At 31.5% G+C, this 16,291-nt stretch overlaps 1 protein-coding gene across 1 annotated transcript; it reads right to left on the bottom strand.

Moving 5' to 3' along the window:
- Positions 1-3,641: 3,641 nt before the first annotated feature.
- On the bottom strand, positions 3,642-9,619 carry LOC140823102 (ATP-dependent Clp protease proteolytic subunit-related protein 3, chloroplastic). The gene is made up of 10 exons (XM_073184244.1): positions 9,306-9,619; positions 8,618-8,719; positions 7,739-7,861; positions 6,969-7,028; positions 5,676-5,772; positions 5,508-5,581; positions 5,023-5,076; positions 4,852-4,935; positions 4,652-4,769; positions 3,642-3,872 (listed from the first exon to the last, which is right to left on the bottom strand). The coding sequence occupies exons 1-9, from the start codon at positions 9,579-9,581 to the stop codon at positions 4,674-4,676; spliced, it is 966 nt and encodes a 321-aa protein (XP_073040345.1). The 5' UTR covers positions 9,582-9,619; the 3' UTR covers positions 3,642-3,872; positions 4,652-4,673.
- Positions 9,620-16,291: the final 6,672 nt, after the last annotated feature.

Genomic DNA, 16,291 nt, shown 5'->3' with positions numbered 1-16,291 from the left:
ATTCCTCACTCAAGGCTACCCCTAAATTTCTTAAAAGTATGAACCTACAATAATGTTATTTTTAAGGTTTTCTTCATGCAACAACTTCTCATACTCCTATAATTTGGCCATGATTTTTTAAAATCGTGTAATTTCATTCCTTGGAATTTATTTTTAAGATTAAAATCAGCCATTGATGTGCCATCTTTACATATTCAGATTCAAGAAGAAACATTTCGCACCTACTTCTCACTTTCTTAAATTCGTAGATGAAACCATTTGCAGATTCCACTTACTTCTGGATCAACCTTGACAAAGCATTGTCCTAAAAAAACCTGAGTATGAAAGTGGTGTTTCATTTTATGCCAATTCATGATGGAATTTCGAGACAATGATGTATATCATGTGAAGACAGAGCTAGTCAAAAAATTAGGAAACAACTGGATCTTGTAATTAGCAAAATTATCCAAGTTTTCTAACTCGTTGCATTGGATTTTAAACATCGGCATGTGTTCCAAACTAATTGGCCATCATACCTTGAGTACAACGTAAAGTGTGAGATGCGATATCCTCGATGTCCCGATCAACAACATCAGGGTATGGTTGTGAACTTCTAGTAAGTTCACACAGTTTCGAAACCCAAGACTAGACTTTGCCTTAACATGTGTGGACGATACCTTGTCCCCTAAGTAGAGATGTAAACGAACCAAATCGCTCGTGAGCTATTTGGAGCTCAGCTCGGTAAAAAGCTCGTTTGAGATCGTTCGTTAAGCATAAGCTAGAGCTAGGTTTCGAGCTTGACAATTTTATCGAGTCGAGCTCGAGCTTAAAGATGTTCGGCTCGTAAGCTCTTGCCTTGTTTGTTGGGCCGTGAGTGTATAATAACTCAAGCATTGGAAAGGAACTTGCATTGTACCACATCAATATCTAAGTGAAAAATAATGGACTAAAATGTTGTAAAATAAAAAAAATTCACCCCTTTAAATTCTCGTATCTTAGTTGGCCTTTTGGATAAGAATGATCGACAAGTTTGAAAACGAGCTTGTTTAACGATCTCGAAAATGAGCTTGTTTAACGAGCTCGAAAAGGAGCCTGCTTAACGAGCCGAGCTCGAACCAAACTCGTTAAACATGATAAATGAGTTATCAACAAACCGAGATCAAGCTATTCGCGAGTTTAGTAAATTCAAAATGAGCCCAGCTCGAGCCTCATGATAAACGTTAGAATCGAGGTCGAGCCTATATATTCTTTAAACGAGCCGAGTTCGAACCTGATACTGCTCGGTTTGGCTCGGCTATTTTACTTTCCTATAGACTGGCGTTAATCCTCGAATTCGGCATAGACATTCCTCGCATTCCTCTATATTACGAGAAGTCATAGCAAAAACTTTACTGGTCATTTGTTTATCATTATTGCCAATTTTTTGTTTTGTCCATGAATCATCCTCTCTCTCGTTTTGAAGAGTATACTTGCGTTCCCAAGTATACACAACAATCGGTGATTAGTCCAAGCGACGAGCTTCACCAACTTGAGAACTTTCCGATCCTTGGACACGATCCACTAACTTCTTAGTTTTAGTTTCTTTGAATTTGCCATCCTCTCATGAATTATTCTCCCCTTTCGAATATCTCCTCCACTCCCTCATTTCTTTCATAGAATCTACCATGGTAGCAATAAAGGCGTTGGTCATTTCTTTTAGTTTCACTATGTATACTTTTCTCCATCGATATCACGTTACTCACTGAAACCTCCTGACCATCAGAAAAGGCAATTCTGACTTTCACAGCCTGCTCTTTAAACTTGTGTGAAAGTTGCTCGACTAATCTTCCACCAGCATCAGTATCTGCCATTGTGAAAGATGGTCCTTCTCCTGTGATTTGGGATTTTTTTTCATGTTTCTCAATACATTTTGGAAGCATCCATATCCCACTGGGCATGCCAAAATTTGTTTGCATAGAAAATTGTGTAAGCGTGTCAAGCACAAAATTGCGTGAAAGTTATGGATAATTTGACCTCTATAATCAAGCGACGTGGATTTTGATGCGTTTATTGGTTCTAACTCCCTCGAGAAGAACAAAACTAAGAATTTTAAAGATGAATTTGACGGAAATTGTAGAACAAATTCACGAACATCAACTACTTAGATTATGTATTATGAACTGTAAGAACATTTTTACAAATAACGCTAGAAAAAGGGAAGGAATATGCTGAAACAAAGGACATTAAGCTAATGATTGAGGGAATTACACGGAACTAGAATTATTGAAGATTTGCATAACCTTTTTGAATTTGAATTTGAATTTGAATTTGAATTTGAATTTGTAGTTGTAGTTGTCGATAACTTCATTCTGATGATGTAGTCTATTTTTGGGTAGATGAGATCCTACCTATGTGGACACTACTCTCACTTCATTTCAACGGGTAAGGTCTCGCCACACATATAATTTAAAAAAAAAAAATGGGTCCTATATATGCGTGGGCAAATCTTGACCATCTATCATGTCATGAGGACAATGCCCACATAGATAGGATGAAATAAACCATGTTTTTGTTTATTTTTCCTAGCGATTTAAGCATCTTCCACGATAACTGGTTGTTGATCATGGGTTAATAACACTAGCCGGGGGCCAGACTTTCCAACCTCCTGGATACTCTGACTCGATGGGCTTTTTTCATAGGCTTTCAGGATTGGGCTAACAATTTTTTTTAAAAAAAACAATTTTAAATAAATAAATTTGAAAGTATAAAACTAAATTATATATTTTTATTTAGTTAAACTTTTTATTTATGCGTACGTTACAAATTTTTCATTATGCATTTTTGAAAAATATATTCAAATAAATAGTAATTATGATAAAATTAATTTTTAATTAAATGAATTTCAGTTAATCTAACGCAAATCTTGAGTTAAAAATCATGCTTAATTGAATATAGATTTAAAAAAATTTACAAAATTTTAAAAATAACTATTTTCTATTTTTATCAATTTAGTTATTTACAATTAGAATAGGTCTATTGTGGGACGGTCTCAGGATCCTTATCTGTGAGACGGGTCAACTCTACCAACATTCACAATAAAAAATAATATTCTTAACATTAAAAAAATAATAATTTCTCATTGATAACTCAAATAAAATATTTGTTACTATAATGTGATTTATAGTAACAAAATGAAAATATTTTTTTAAGTTTATTAGTGAAACTCGTCAATTAGTTTTAGAAATTTTGCAAAAGAAAATGCAATTTGCAGAAAATATTTAAATTCATGGTTATATACTTGCACGGTTATAAAAAAACCCGAAGCCCGAAAGCGGGAAGAAGTGGTAAGATTAAACTTCAATCTTTTAAAGTTCGATTAAATTTGGTATAAGTTTACACGTAAAGACTTTTAGTTTTTATTATAATTTTAATTATATCAAGTCAACAATATTCGATAGATTAAAGAACATACAAACAAAATTTAAGAATAATCGTATACAATTTTGAAATTTTTTTATTAATATTAAAGAACATTTAGGTAATTTTTTGTTTAAGAATTTAATGTTATCAAGTATTTTATATTTCATATTTAAAAATTTATAGTTAACTTTTATCCAAAATTAGTAAAAGTTAACTGAATTTATTTTTTTTTAAAAAAATTCAACTTTCTTAAAAACTCCCGCTTGACTGCATTTAATCAAATTTTTCGCACTTGACTGCATTTAATAATCATATAAAACATACTTTTACAGAACATGCCATGATTCGAATGCAAGAGTCCAGCTGCTTCCAAAATCCAACCTTTTTCAGTGTAAAAGCTCCCCTGTGGTGGATCCAAATTGACTGGTACACATTTACAGAACTTGTAAGCTCCATCAGATACTCCCAAGGGCAAAGATCTCAGCAGTCGGCTCCTTCAAAATATAATCCAAACAAATATAGCTCAATCCAGATTTATGTGACACTGTTACGGACTTAAATATTGATATAGGGCTTAAACCAAAGTTGGCCCAAGAGTCATGAGCCCTTGGAAGATCTAAACCCGAGGAAAGGGTCATTAAATGTAAGGAAAAAGAACGATTCTGTTTTCAGACATTTTTCTTCACCTTGTGGGTGAGAATATTGGCAGTGGCTAGGGGAAGCAATTTCATTGCTTGTACAGAGAATACACATCTCTGGGAAATACCTTCATTTATTTCAATTAATACAATATCATATATCACAACATTCATTATTCCTGCTGTATATTTCTTCATCTGTGTGGCAAGCAACCAACATCTAACACACTCAAATGAAGTGTTAAGGTCATTCCATCTTGGCTTAAAAAAGTTCAAAAAAATTTTGCACCCTTTGTTCTTCCGAAGACCACTTGATTGAAGACGACTTAATTATTCTCTTTTTATTCAGATATTCAAAGCACGGTTTTTAATATCCATTTAACTCAATTTTTTACCTATCTGACCTACCGAAACAAGTTTGCCTTCTTCTAGTTGTCAGTTGTCATATATTTCCCCCCAATGTGTTTTTTCATAAAATGTTCAACTGAGGAAAAAAAGGTGAAAGATGAACCAGAAGAAACACCAAGACCCAAAATATCTCGGCTATAAATTCATCCACCCCCATATTTCCATTGTTGCCTCAAATTATGTAGAGATATATCATATATATGCATGTATAAAGAGAAAAGTCTCACCGAAATAAAATTCAGGAACAAACTACATTGCATCGAGAACTCTAATCCCTGCACCTTTGTCCCATTCCTCTGGTGAGGCAGCATCTGCCATAATCTTTTCCTGTCCACGCCAAAGTATCTGGATCATAACATATTATGTTAGTCAACTAGCCAGGATAAATTACAATAATTATTTAACAATGAAAATGTCAGCATCCCACCTTATCTATGACTCCAAATTCTTTAGCTTTAGTAGCATCCATATAAAACGGTCTTCTCATCACCTTGAATACAGTTTCTTCTGACTGTTTGCAAAACAGATGATGTATGGATTTATTTTTGCTGGCGTCATTCAATCATAAACGAAAATAAAATTTCCTGTGTCAACTTACATTTCCAGTGTGCTTAGCTATAAGGCCAACAAGAGTGTCTCTGTTTATTATCACCTAAACAAGGAATTCAGTCAGTCACTTTCAGAGAAAAAAGTGAATAGTATCTACTGTTGCATATAATAGAGAGAAATTGTTAAGTTTCACCTGATTGAAAAATTGGGAAATAAAAGTAGAGAGCAAAATGATAAGAAGATCGGTGAAGAGGGGAGGGAAAGTATTATCTATTGCAACTGACATACAAAATTTTAGTTAAAATGCTTCACAAAACCATTCTGCATGTTTCTCTCTATACTGCCTTCCTCGAACACGTGAATAATTCCCCAAAGTGTTATTTCACATGCAGTATGAGTGTAATTGAGTTCATAGCAAGAAATTATAAAATTTTAAGAGGAATGTTCTGGATATATAATTTTATAAGAGGAAATTGCGGTATGATATTAAAGAGTTTCCTTTAAAATGAAAAATGACGGCAGAGATCAAGTTACCTCTTTTGCGCGAATGATAACATCACTGGCTGGCATTAATCCAGCTGATGGAACACGAGGTTGTTGAATCATAGCTGAAACAGAGCAATTATCCCATGAACACATTACAAAGAGGCAAAAAAATAAATCCGAGTCATGAGCTCAATTTTGCAACATTTTACAACAAACCTTTAGAATGTGGCATCATAAAGCGTTGCCCTTTGGTTCCAGCAGCAAGTAAAAGGCAGGCATGACCTATAGCGGCTCCAACACCAACCGTGTGGATCTGCGTTCAGGATTAGAACTTAAGGGGATAGTGAAACACATAGTGAATGCTAAATATCATCTAAAGGAAGTTAAGAGCACATACATATGCATATTTGAAACAAGGCAAACTGGCAAAGGAACTGACATTGCACACCAGATTTCATCATATAGCTAGAACAACAATATGTTTTTCTTTTCAAACAAATCTCCAATAATTAAAATTAACACACACACACCAAAAATAAATTTCCTGATCGCCAAGTTAAAATGCTACTCCTTCTGGCAGCGGGAGCATGATACACACCCATTTATATTCACAGCCAGAACTAGGAAAACAAGTAAAAAACATATAAACTGCTCCGTCTACTTGTATCACAATCTTATAACTAACTGCTGATTTACAGATCCTGAAAAAACAAGATAAACAATATGAAACGTAAGTCAATAAAATCAACCCTAAATCAAGGAAGACCCTTTAACGGAACAATTTCCGTACCACCTTGCAACAAGTTTTACACTTCACGAGTTATGCATGATTAATGGTTATTTTTGCATTTTCAAATTTTATGACTTAAGCAGCTGAATCGTGATTGCTCGGACTAATGACAATAACAAGAGACTTGCACGAGAAATGGCTAAAAAAGATATTGTCTGAAATATGTCAGAGAGATATATACATAATAACTTTAATAAGGCACCCACATATTATTAACAAGGTGGACTTTAGATGAGACAACATTGGTTTAAGTCACAAAATATAATGTTTTTAGGAATAGCATAGCTGAAACAGATAACAATAATATCAATTATCAAATAAAAAATACAGCTGAAAAACTGGATTTCTATTCGACAATTTTCCTCTAATATTAGTATCTCAGTGGGCATGAATATAACGAGAGGTAGATTTTAATGTCTACTGAAGGTTTTTATCACAACCAATTTTCCCTTAAAAAGTCCAATCCTAGCAGCACTTAATTCTCAAATCAATTATTAAGGATATCTTCATAAACATCAGGCATTTATTGTATGGCTCAGTATTTGAATAATACTTTCATGGATCTCTAACCAGTTAGTACATATCGCAAACATTCTATTTAATAAGCTCAAATGTAAATATGTAGTGCAACAAACCAGGTGGTCCATATAGCATGTACAGTAAATAAACCAATCACCCTAACACGAACGAACAGTAAGTAGTCACACAGAAAACCTCACCTCATTCTTCAACTGCATCATAGCATCATAAATTGCAAAACCTTCCGACTCCATACCAACCTTGCATTGAAATCATCACACATTAGATAACATTAGCCTTTCAACTGGGTGTGAACATGGTGGAATTGGGCTAAGCAGGTTAAAAAAAATGATAAACTGAACAATGGGATAACCAAACAAAACCAAACAAGAAATGACATGATTATTAAAAAAAAGGTAAGGGCTTGAATGCAGATATTTATGACTGATCCCTCTAAACAGAACAAGAAAAAGAATTGTGTGACCACCACTAGTGATGAAAATAGAGTATGAATCAAAACGTAATTCCAACGAATGAGAAATATAAACAATAACTTTCTAGAAAGTCGAAAGAGAGCAAAATTTAAAAACACAAAAGAAATGCAACTGGAAACTTATGCACAATCACAAAAAAAATAAGTGAGTTGAAAGAATGTTAGAACAAGCTGTGGTTGGTAGTTTGCTGAAGCTCGTTAGTAAGCTGGTCACACAATTGGAGCTTAAGCTTCAATTTTTCATCAACGATCAAGATTGAGATAATGCTACAATCATTTGGCAAAGTTTGAAGTTATTGAACTGAGATCAATACAAAATCGTCTAGCCGCAGTAAGAATAATACCATCAACGAAAATATCTTATACTTTGAGTGGAGGTTAGAAATGTGGGGCGGGTGAGAGAGAAACTATAAGGATCATTCGATTGTCAAGTTCAAAACAATTTGATTACAGTAAATTACAAATCTCAAGGCTCACCGTTTCACCATCATCACGAGTTGTTCCAGTGGAGTTTATGTAAAGGTAAATAGGCTCTTTAGGATCCATCCATTGAAGGTACATCAACTCAGCTACAACTAGCTCCGTAACAGCCGGAACCAACTGAAAAGGAAAAATATTACTTCAAAATTGTGTGAATCTACTTCAAAATTGTGTGAAATCAGAAACTGCTTCCACCACAAGAAAAGCGAGACCAAAATTTCAATTGTCTTGTGTCGTCAAAAAATCCAAAGTTGAGTAATGTTAACAACATAACAAATACAAAATATTTCTAAAAAAAGTCGTATAATATAATATACAAGTTAATCATAATTAAAAATTATGAACAATAACTTCTACAAGGTGGTTGTATTAAAACCATAGATGCCAATGGATAATATATATGAGTTGCAGGACTTATCCAACCACCTCCGTTTTCGCGTGTGTTGTGGGTAGATGGGGAATAAATGTTTCTAACCCAGTAGAGCAGGTGGAAGCTGGATTAAAGCCTAGGCCAGGCAATGAGCTTCTTCGCAACAAAACATAATTTCGCAATACTAACTTACCCTGTTTAGGCAACAAAACATAATTTCGCAATATTAACTTACCCTGTTTAGTATAGGGTCAGCAAACCTCCAGCAAACTTATCAGAAGGTAGAGAATAGTAATCACAACGCTCAAGAAAAATCACAATCACACCATAAAGCATGGCCAAGAAAAGCTAAACTACTGGTTTGGGTCATCATTCATACTGGATGTCTCGTGTGTATAACAGCAAGAAACCTTTTGTCCTAATCCTATCAGTTCTTTAATAATCTATAACAAGTTGCCAGTTCAAATTCAGATAGACAATTGCAAGAGGAAAGGTGATCCACCCACCGGCATGCCAATATACACAATTCTTCCATGGAGCAACAATGAAGGCAAGTCAGGTGGAGGTCTTCTTGGCCTATGCTCATTGTATGAAACGGATCTCTCCACCTATTTCAAGCAACAAGATGATTTCAGGTAAAAAAAAAAAGTGCAGTATCAAGCAATAGTTTATTACCCTTTAAAAATACACTGATGATATAAAAGCAAAACCAAACCAACGATTTCTACTTTTTAATCATGTTCAAAATCATAAACTCTTGCTTTCAAATGGAAAGTGATTCCAATTGATTCCCAACAATGGGGTGATGAAATTCTTCTATTATCTACTATATGAAATTTCAAGTCAGTTCCTCTTACTAGTTTCCAAGTAATCCCGTGAGTTTATGAGAAAAGAGCTGACGTATTAGGACATTTTAAACAGGAGCCACATTAGGCATGCTCAGTACCGGCCTTCGATTCAGTCAAATCAATGAAATTTCATGAAACTCTACAATTAAATGCCACAACAGACTTCTATAAAATCTTTAAGTACGAACTTCAATCCTTGTTAATGACTCTGAAATGTTCAAGGTCAATCCATTAAAAGAATACTCGATCGTTCAGCACTATACACAAGCCATTCATTCAGCACTATAATTACAAATCTTTAAACAATCAGGTTCGTGGAGATAGAAGAGAAGTAGGGAGAGCGTACCTGGGCAGGTGTAGCCATGAGCTGTGGGGAGTCAAAAATGTCCAAGAAGGGCGGCGTATCGGAGTCTCTAGACCTATTGAGTAGGGTTTCGGGAGAAGCGGCAGCCACAGAAGCAAGCTTGGACAGGAAGGGATCCTTAGGGTTGAGCGGAGGCAAGCGAATCTTGGAGGCACTGATTGCCCTGAAACGACATCGTTTCAGAGACGATGAACAGGGAAAGGAGGAGGAGGAGGAGGAAGCCATCGGAGCTCCCACACAGTTGGCCATGGATAGCATGTAGACCGAGTCGGAGAGTGTTTCTGTCGACTGAAAATGTTTATTAGTCAAAACATACAATTTCTATATTAAAAATGGCACAAATATTTTATATATTATGATAGTGTTAAATAATAATGTTATAGCAAGGGTACTTTTGGTATTCAATAAATTCATGGATCTTGATAAAGTCAAATTGTTCTCTGTCTATTTTATTTTTAATTTTTTGGAAGTTGATTATTTTGTATCTCTCAATATTTATAGTGTATTATATAAATATTTGATACAATTGTCTCCAAAAAAGTGTATGAGTTGATGGAGTCGTTAAAGATTTAATCGATAATTAAGAGTTTGATTCTTCTTATCTTATTGGAAGAGTTTGTCTTCCGTAGTTTGTTCCATTTAGTTTATTTAGTTAACGTGATTTATATGATATTATTTTAATATCAGATTTATTCAGTGCACAATGAAAAATTGAAAATATGAATTCTCATGTCATAAATATATATATAATAAAAATATATTAGAGTAAATAAAGTTGGGCAATTTGGAGAAAAATACATCTGTCAAAGATTTATTTAAGATTCAGTACCCAGGAATTTTTTTTTGTATTTTGATACCTGACAAAAAATCAAGTTAGTTTTTAATACATGTTTTATGCATTTTTACCTTTTTACTCTTTTAATTAATAAAAATTGATATAAATACATATTTCTATTGGTCATCTTCTCTTTCCACTCATCATTCTCAATACATTTGGATGACATTTAAATTGAATTTAAATATTTTTTATTTAAAAAACAAATTCGCAACTAATTGAACTTTTTGAAATACTTAGTTTTACCTGCGAAATACTTAATTTCGATTTTAAAATACTTGATTTTGTAAATGAAATACTTAGAATGTGTATTAAAATACTGAATATTCGAATATGCAACGCAAGTTCACCAAATGCTCTCATTTCCATCAAAGATCCATTTGGATGACATGTTCATTTCATTTAATTATTTTTTTTATTGTTAAAAAAACAAATTCGCAACTAAGCATTGAACTTATTCAATTATTTAGTTTTACTTGCGAAATACCTAATTTCAATTTTAAAATACTTGATTTGGTAAATCAGATACTCAGAATGGGTATTAAAATACTGGATAATTGAATATGCAACGTAAGTTCAACAAATGCTCGCATTTCATCCAATATGCATTTAGATGACATGTTCATTTCATTTAATTATTTTTTTAAAAAAATTCGTAACTAAGCATTGAAAATTTTGAAATACTTACTTTTATTTGCGAAATACCTAATTTCAATTTTAAATACTTGATTTGGTAATTGAGATACTCACCATGTGCTCGCATTTCTATTCAAGATGCATTTATATGACATGTACATTTCATTTAAATATTTTTTATTTTTAAAAGATAAACAAATTTGCAACTAAGCATTGAACTTTTTGAAGTACTTAATTTTACTTGCGAAATACCTGATTTCAATTTTAAAATACTTGATTTGATAAATGAAATACTCAGAATGAGTATTAAAATACTGGATATTAGAATATGCATCGTAAGTTCCAAGATGAATTTGGATGAAATGTTCATTTCATTTAAATATTTTTTTATTGTTTAAAAAAGCAAATTTGTAACTAATCATTGAACTTTTTTAAGTACTTGGTTTTACTTGCGAAATACCTAATTTCAATTTTAAATACTTGATTTGGTAAATGAAATACTCAGAATGAGTATTAAAATACTGGATATTCGAATATGAAACGTAAGTTCACCAAGTGCTCACATTTCCATCCAAGATGCATTTGGATGACATGTTAATTTCATTTAATTATATTTTTTTATTGTTAAAAAACAAATTCGTAACTAAGCATTGAACTTTTTCAAATACTTAGTTTTACTTGTGAAATACCTATTTTCAATTTTAAAATACTTGATTTGGTAAATGAGATACTCAAAATGAGTATTAAAATACTGAATATTCGAATTTGCAACGTAAGTTCACCAACTGCTCGCATTTCCATCCAAGATATATTTGGATGATATGTTCATTTCATTTAATTATTTTTGTAAAAAAAACAAATTCCAACTAAGCATTGAACTTTTTGAAGTACTTAGTTTTATTTGTGAAATACTTAATTTCAATTTTAAAATACTTGATTTGGTAAATGAAATACTCAGAATGAGTATTAAAATACTGGATATTAGAATATGCATCGGAAGTTCACCAAATGCTCACATTTCCATCCAAGATGCATTTGGATGACATGTTCATTTCATTTAATTATTTTTTTATTGTAAAAAAAATAAATAAATTTGTAACTAATCATTGAACTTTTTCAAGTACTTGGTTTTAATTGCGAAATACCTAATTTCAATTTTAAAATATTTGATTTGGTAAATGAGATACTGAGAATGAGTATTAAAATACTAGATATTCGAATATGCAACGTACATTCACCAAGTGCTCACATTTCATGTATTAAAATAATGGATATTCGAATATGCAATGTAAGTTCACCAAGTGCTCGCATTTCTATCCAAGATATATTTGGATGACATGTTCATTTCATCTAATAGTTTTTTTAATTGTTTAAAAAAACAAATTCGCAACTAAGTATTGAACCTTTTCAAGTACTTAGTTTTACTTCCGAAATATCTAATTTCAGTTTTAAAATATTTTATTTGGTAAATGAGATATTCATAATGAGTATTAAAATACTGGATATTCGAATATGTAACGTAAGTTCACCAAGTGCTCGTGTTTCCATCAGAGATGTATTTGGATGACATGTTCAAGGACATTTCAACAGCCACAAAGCTTTGAAAGAGAAAAAAGGCTTAGAGCGAATATTCGAAGATTTCCGGACAATGTTCTTCGAGAGAATAGCTCGTGATAGGAACGATTAGCTTAATCCGTGGATTTACAATTTATAGAGAAATATGAAGTCGGATACACGTCGATAGTCATAGTCCAGTAGGTCGAAAGCTATGAGATTTAATAAAACGATATGCAATTCACCATCGATAAATAATTAAAGAGATTTAATTACTTCACTGAGTTAAATTAGTTTGGCATAGTTTGAGAGGGCGTGTTCAGTTGGATATGAAATCTCGGCGAAAGCATAGATCATTGTCGAACGAATTGAGTAGATTAGCGAGGGGTAGGTGAACCGAGATTCTCAACAAATTCACTTATCATTGAACTTTAATCAATCATTTTAGCTTATTTATTGCATCATTTAATCCTTGAACCATTTCATTGAGTTTTTATTTAATAATCGTAATAGTAAACAATCATCTGAAGTATCGCTGCTAAAAATTGAATAACTGAGAATAATAATTGAGAAATGCAGTCCTTAGGCAATGAAAGTTTTGCTCAATCACTAAGCATTGAACATTTTGACATCGTGCACTTGCGATTATTGAAAGTCCATAACTATATTATTACTTGACATCGTGCACTTGCGATTATTTCGAGCTTGAATATTATTAATTTTTACTAAGAATTTTACAATGAAAGTTTTGATCGATCACTAAGCATGGATTACATATTCATCTTATTTAATATTTTTTTGGTAAAAAAATTCTCAAATAAGCATGAAAATTTTAAAGTACTTAGTTTTACTTGAGAAGTACCTAATTTGAGTTTGCAAATACTTGATTTCGTAAATGAGATACTCACAATATGCATTAAAATACTGGATATTCGAATATGCAATCTTTCCATGGAAATTTCATTAGTATATTTATTCATATCATTTAAATAAATAAACATAGTTCATTATTCATCATGGACTAATCGAGAGATGCATTATGAACATAGTTCGTAAATGAGCTTGAAGTTTGCACTTTAAGCATATATATCGATTCTTGGATCAATTATTTATAAAATACTCATAAATATTAATTGACAATACTTTTTTATATTCATTGAATGACTTATTTGACAATTATACTTATTTGACATAATACTTATTGGTAATTATTCATTATATTTATTAGTATTTTTTTCTTTAAATGAGATGAATGTCATCCAAATGCATATTCCACGGAAAGATAAACACTTGGTGAGCTTATGTTGCATATTCGAATATCCAGTATTTTATTACATATTATGAGTATCTCATGTACCAAATTAAATATTTGCAATATCAAATTAGGTATTTCTCAAATAAAAGCAAATACTTTAAAATATTTATGCTTAGTTGGGAATTTATTTTTTCTTTTACAGAAAAAATATTAAATGATATGAATATGTCATCCAAATGCTTATTCCATAGAAATATCAATACTTGGTGAACTTACGTTGCATATTCGAATATATAGTATTTTAATACATATTATGAGTATCTCATTTACGAATCAAGTATTTGCAAACTCAAATTAGGTACTTCTCAAGTAAAACTAAGTACTTTAAAATTTTCATGCTTAGTTGAGAATCATGAATTTATTTATTTTTAATTATTAAATGAGATGAATATGTCATCCAAATATATCTTCCATAAACATACCAACACTTGATGAACTTACATTGCTTATTTGAATATCCAGTATTTTAATACATATTGTGAGTATCTCATTTACGAAATCAAGTATTTGCAAACTCAAATTAAAATACTTCTCATTTAGGAAGTAAAATAAATTATTGATAGACTCGAATTAGATATTTTTTGTACTAATTTAGGTATCACATTTTATTAACTTCATAAATGACACATCAAAAGTAACTCAATATTACTAACTATATTTTTCTATATCCCGAAATAATCAAAATTGAGTCTTAAAATGGTAAAATCAAGTATATGTGAAATCAAAATAGATACTATTTGTACCAATTTTAGGTAGGCGTTTTTTATTCAAAAATCTCATCATAAAAAAATATTCAATATTATCTTCAAATTATATATTTTGACATACTCAATCGAATTTGAGTATTTAAAAGGTAAAATCAAGTGTTTGTGAACTAGAAATATGTATTATTTGTATTAATTTAGGTATCACATTTTTGCTTCACGAAAATCATCATCGGTGTCACTTAATATTAACTTCAAATTATATTTTGACATCATCAAATAATTGGATATGAGTATTTACGGGGTAAAATAATGTATTTATATACTCTAATTACATACTCTTTGTACCAATTTAAGTATCACATTTTAACTTCACAAATGACACAATCAAAAGTCACTTAATATTACTTGAAACTTATGTATTTTCTTACAGATTTGAAGTATTCAAATAGTCACATCAAATATTTGAAAACCGAAAATAGGTATTTTATTGATCAAAATAACCAACTTTTCTAATTCAACAATGAGTGAGAAACTGTGTTTTTTCAAAATTTAGATGACATGAATAAGCCATCTTAATGCATTTTCAATGAAATTACCAACTTTATTGAACTTATTGTGATAGCTCGAAGATCCAGTATTTTCTTACACATTTGGAGTATTCAAAGAGTAAAATCAAGCATTTGGAACTCCAAAATAGGTATTTTGTTGGTCAAAATAAATACCTAATCTTATTTCATGATGAGTGATGACCTATGTTTTTTTTAAAAATAAAATGACAAGTGACCGACGATTTCGGTTGGGAATAAATCTAGCAAGCGGACTAGGTCAAGTAATAGTATTTGGAGATGAGTCCAGGTATCGTACCCACAGAGATCGATGTTTAATTACTAGAATATGAATTTTTTTTTTTAATTTAGGCTAATAAAAATCAAATGATGGGAGATAAATTAATTAAAACTAAATAACACGATTTAAATAAATTAACTAAAGCAAAACTAATCCAAACTATTAATTTAGACGAAAATTCAAATTATTTAAAGACGACTAAGGCGCACAACGGTACCAAGACAATCTTATAATCCACGTGTCAAATTTACATTCAATAAATTAATTATTTAATTCACGACGGAATTCCCGAAATTATTTATTAAACGATTCCTCGAATTAATAAACCTAATTAAATCTAACAGTCCAATTATTCCTAACTGAATTTAATTAGATTCAACCGCATTAGATCGCTGTGAAATTTCAGTTTTTCAACCTAAAGTCGCACACTGAAATCGAATACTATTTCTAGTCAATTTAACCATGTGTTGATTGATGTGTGAAGCAAATATTAATCTATCGCCTTCCGGTTTTAGATTAACCAACAAATATTCTATTTAATTGGCCAGATTAAAAGAACACGTGATAAACGACATCAATCAATGAATAAAATAAATAATCTAATTGAATAAAACTCAAAACATCAAAAATAATCTGTCTCGGCCCTCTATCGTGGCCTTAATCTATAAAAATCTACTCCATAAACTTAAAACAAAAGCCAAAATCAGTGTTTAAATTAATTGCAGAAAACATGATTAAGAAGGAATGAAAGAAATCTCAGTGATTTGTAGCGTGTGTGAGGAATTCCTCGCTGGTTTTGCCTTCCTTCTTCCTCCCTTCTTTTCCTTCTTCTGCGCTGTTATGCTATTCCGTCTCCTTCTGTCCCTTTTTTTTTTCTCTGTTACGGCTGCCTTCTTTTGTACGCTTCTCCTTCACTCCTGATGGGCCTCTCCTTGTATTCTTTTTTTAAGCCCATCTTCACTTAACCCTTGTAGATAATAAGATTGTAGATTTGATTTTCAAATATTAGACTCCATCTTTATTAAGAATTTCAATAATATCAAGATAATAAAATAAAAAATATTTTATTTCCTTT

This window comes from Primulina eburnea, chromosome 2, assembly GCF_022965805.1.
Source record: "Primulina eburnea isolate SZY01 chromosome 2, ASM2296580v1, whole genome shotgun sequence".
NCBI lineage: Eukaryota > Viridiplantae > Streptophyta > Magnoliopsida > Lamiales > Gesneriaceae > Primulina > Primulina eburnea.
Note: the sequence above shows the minus strand (reverse complement) of the source record. Positions and strands in the feature narration are given on the sequence as shown.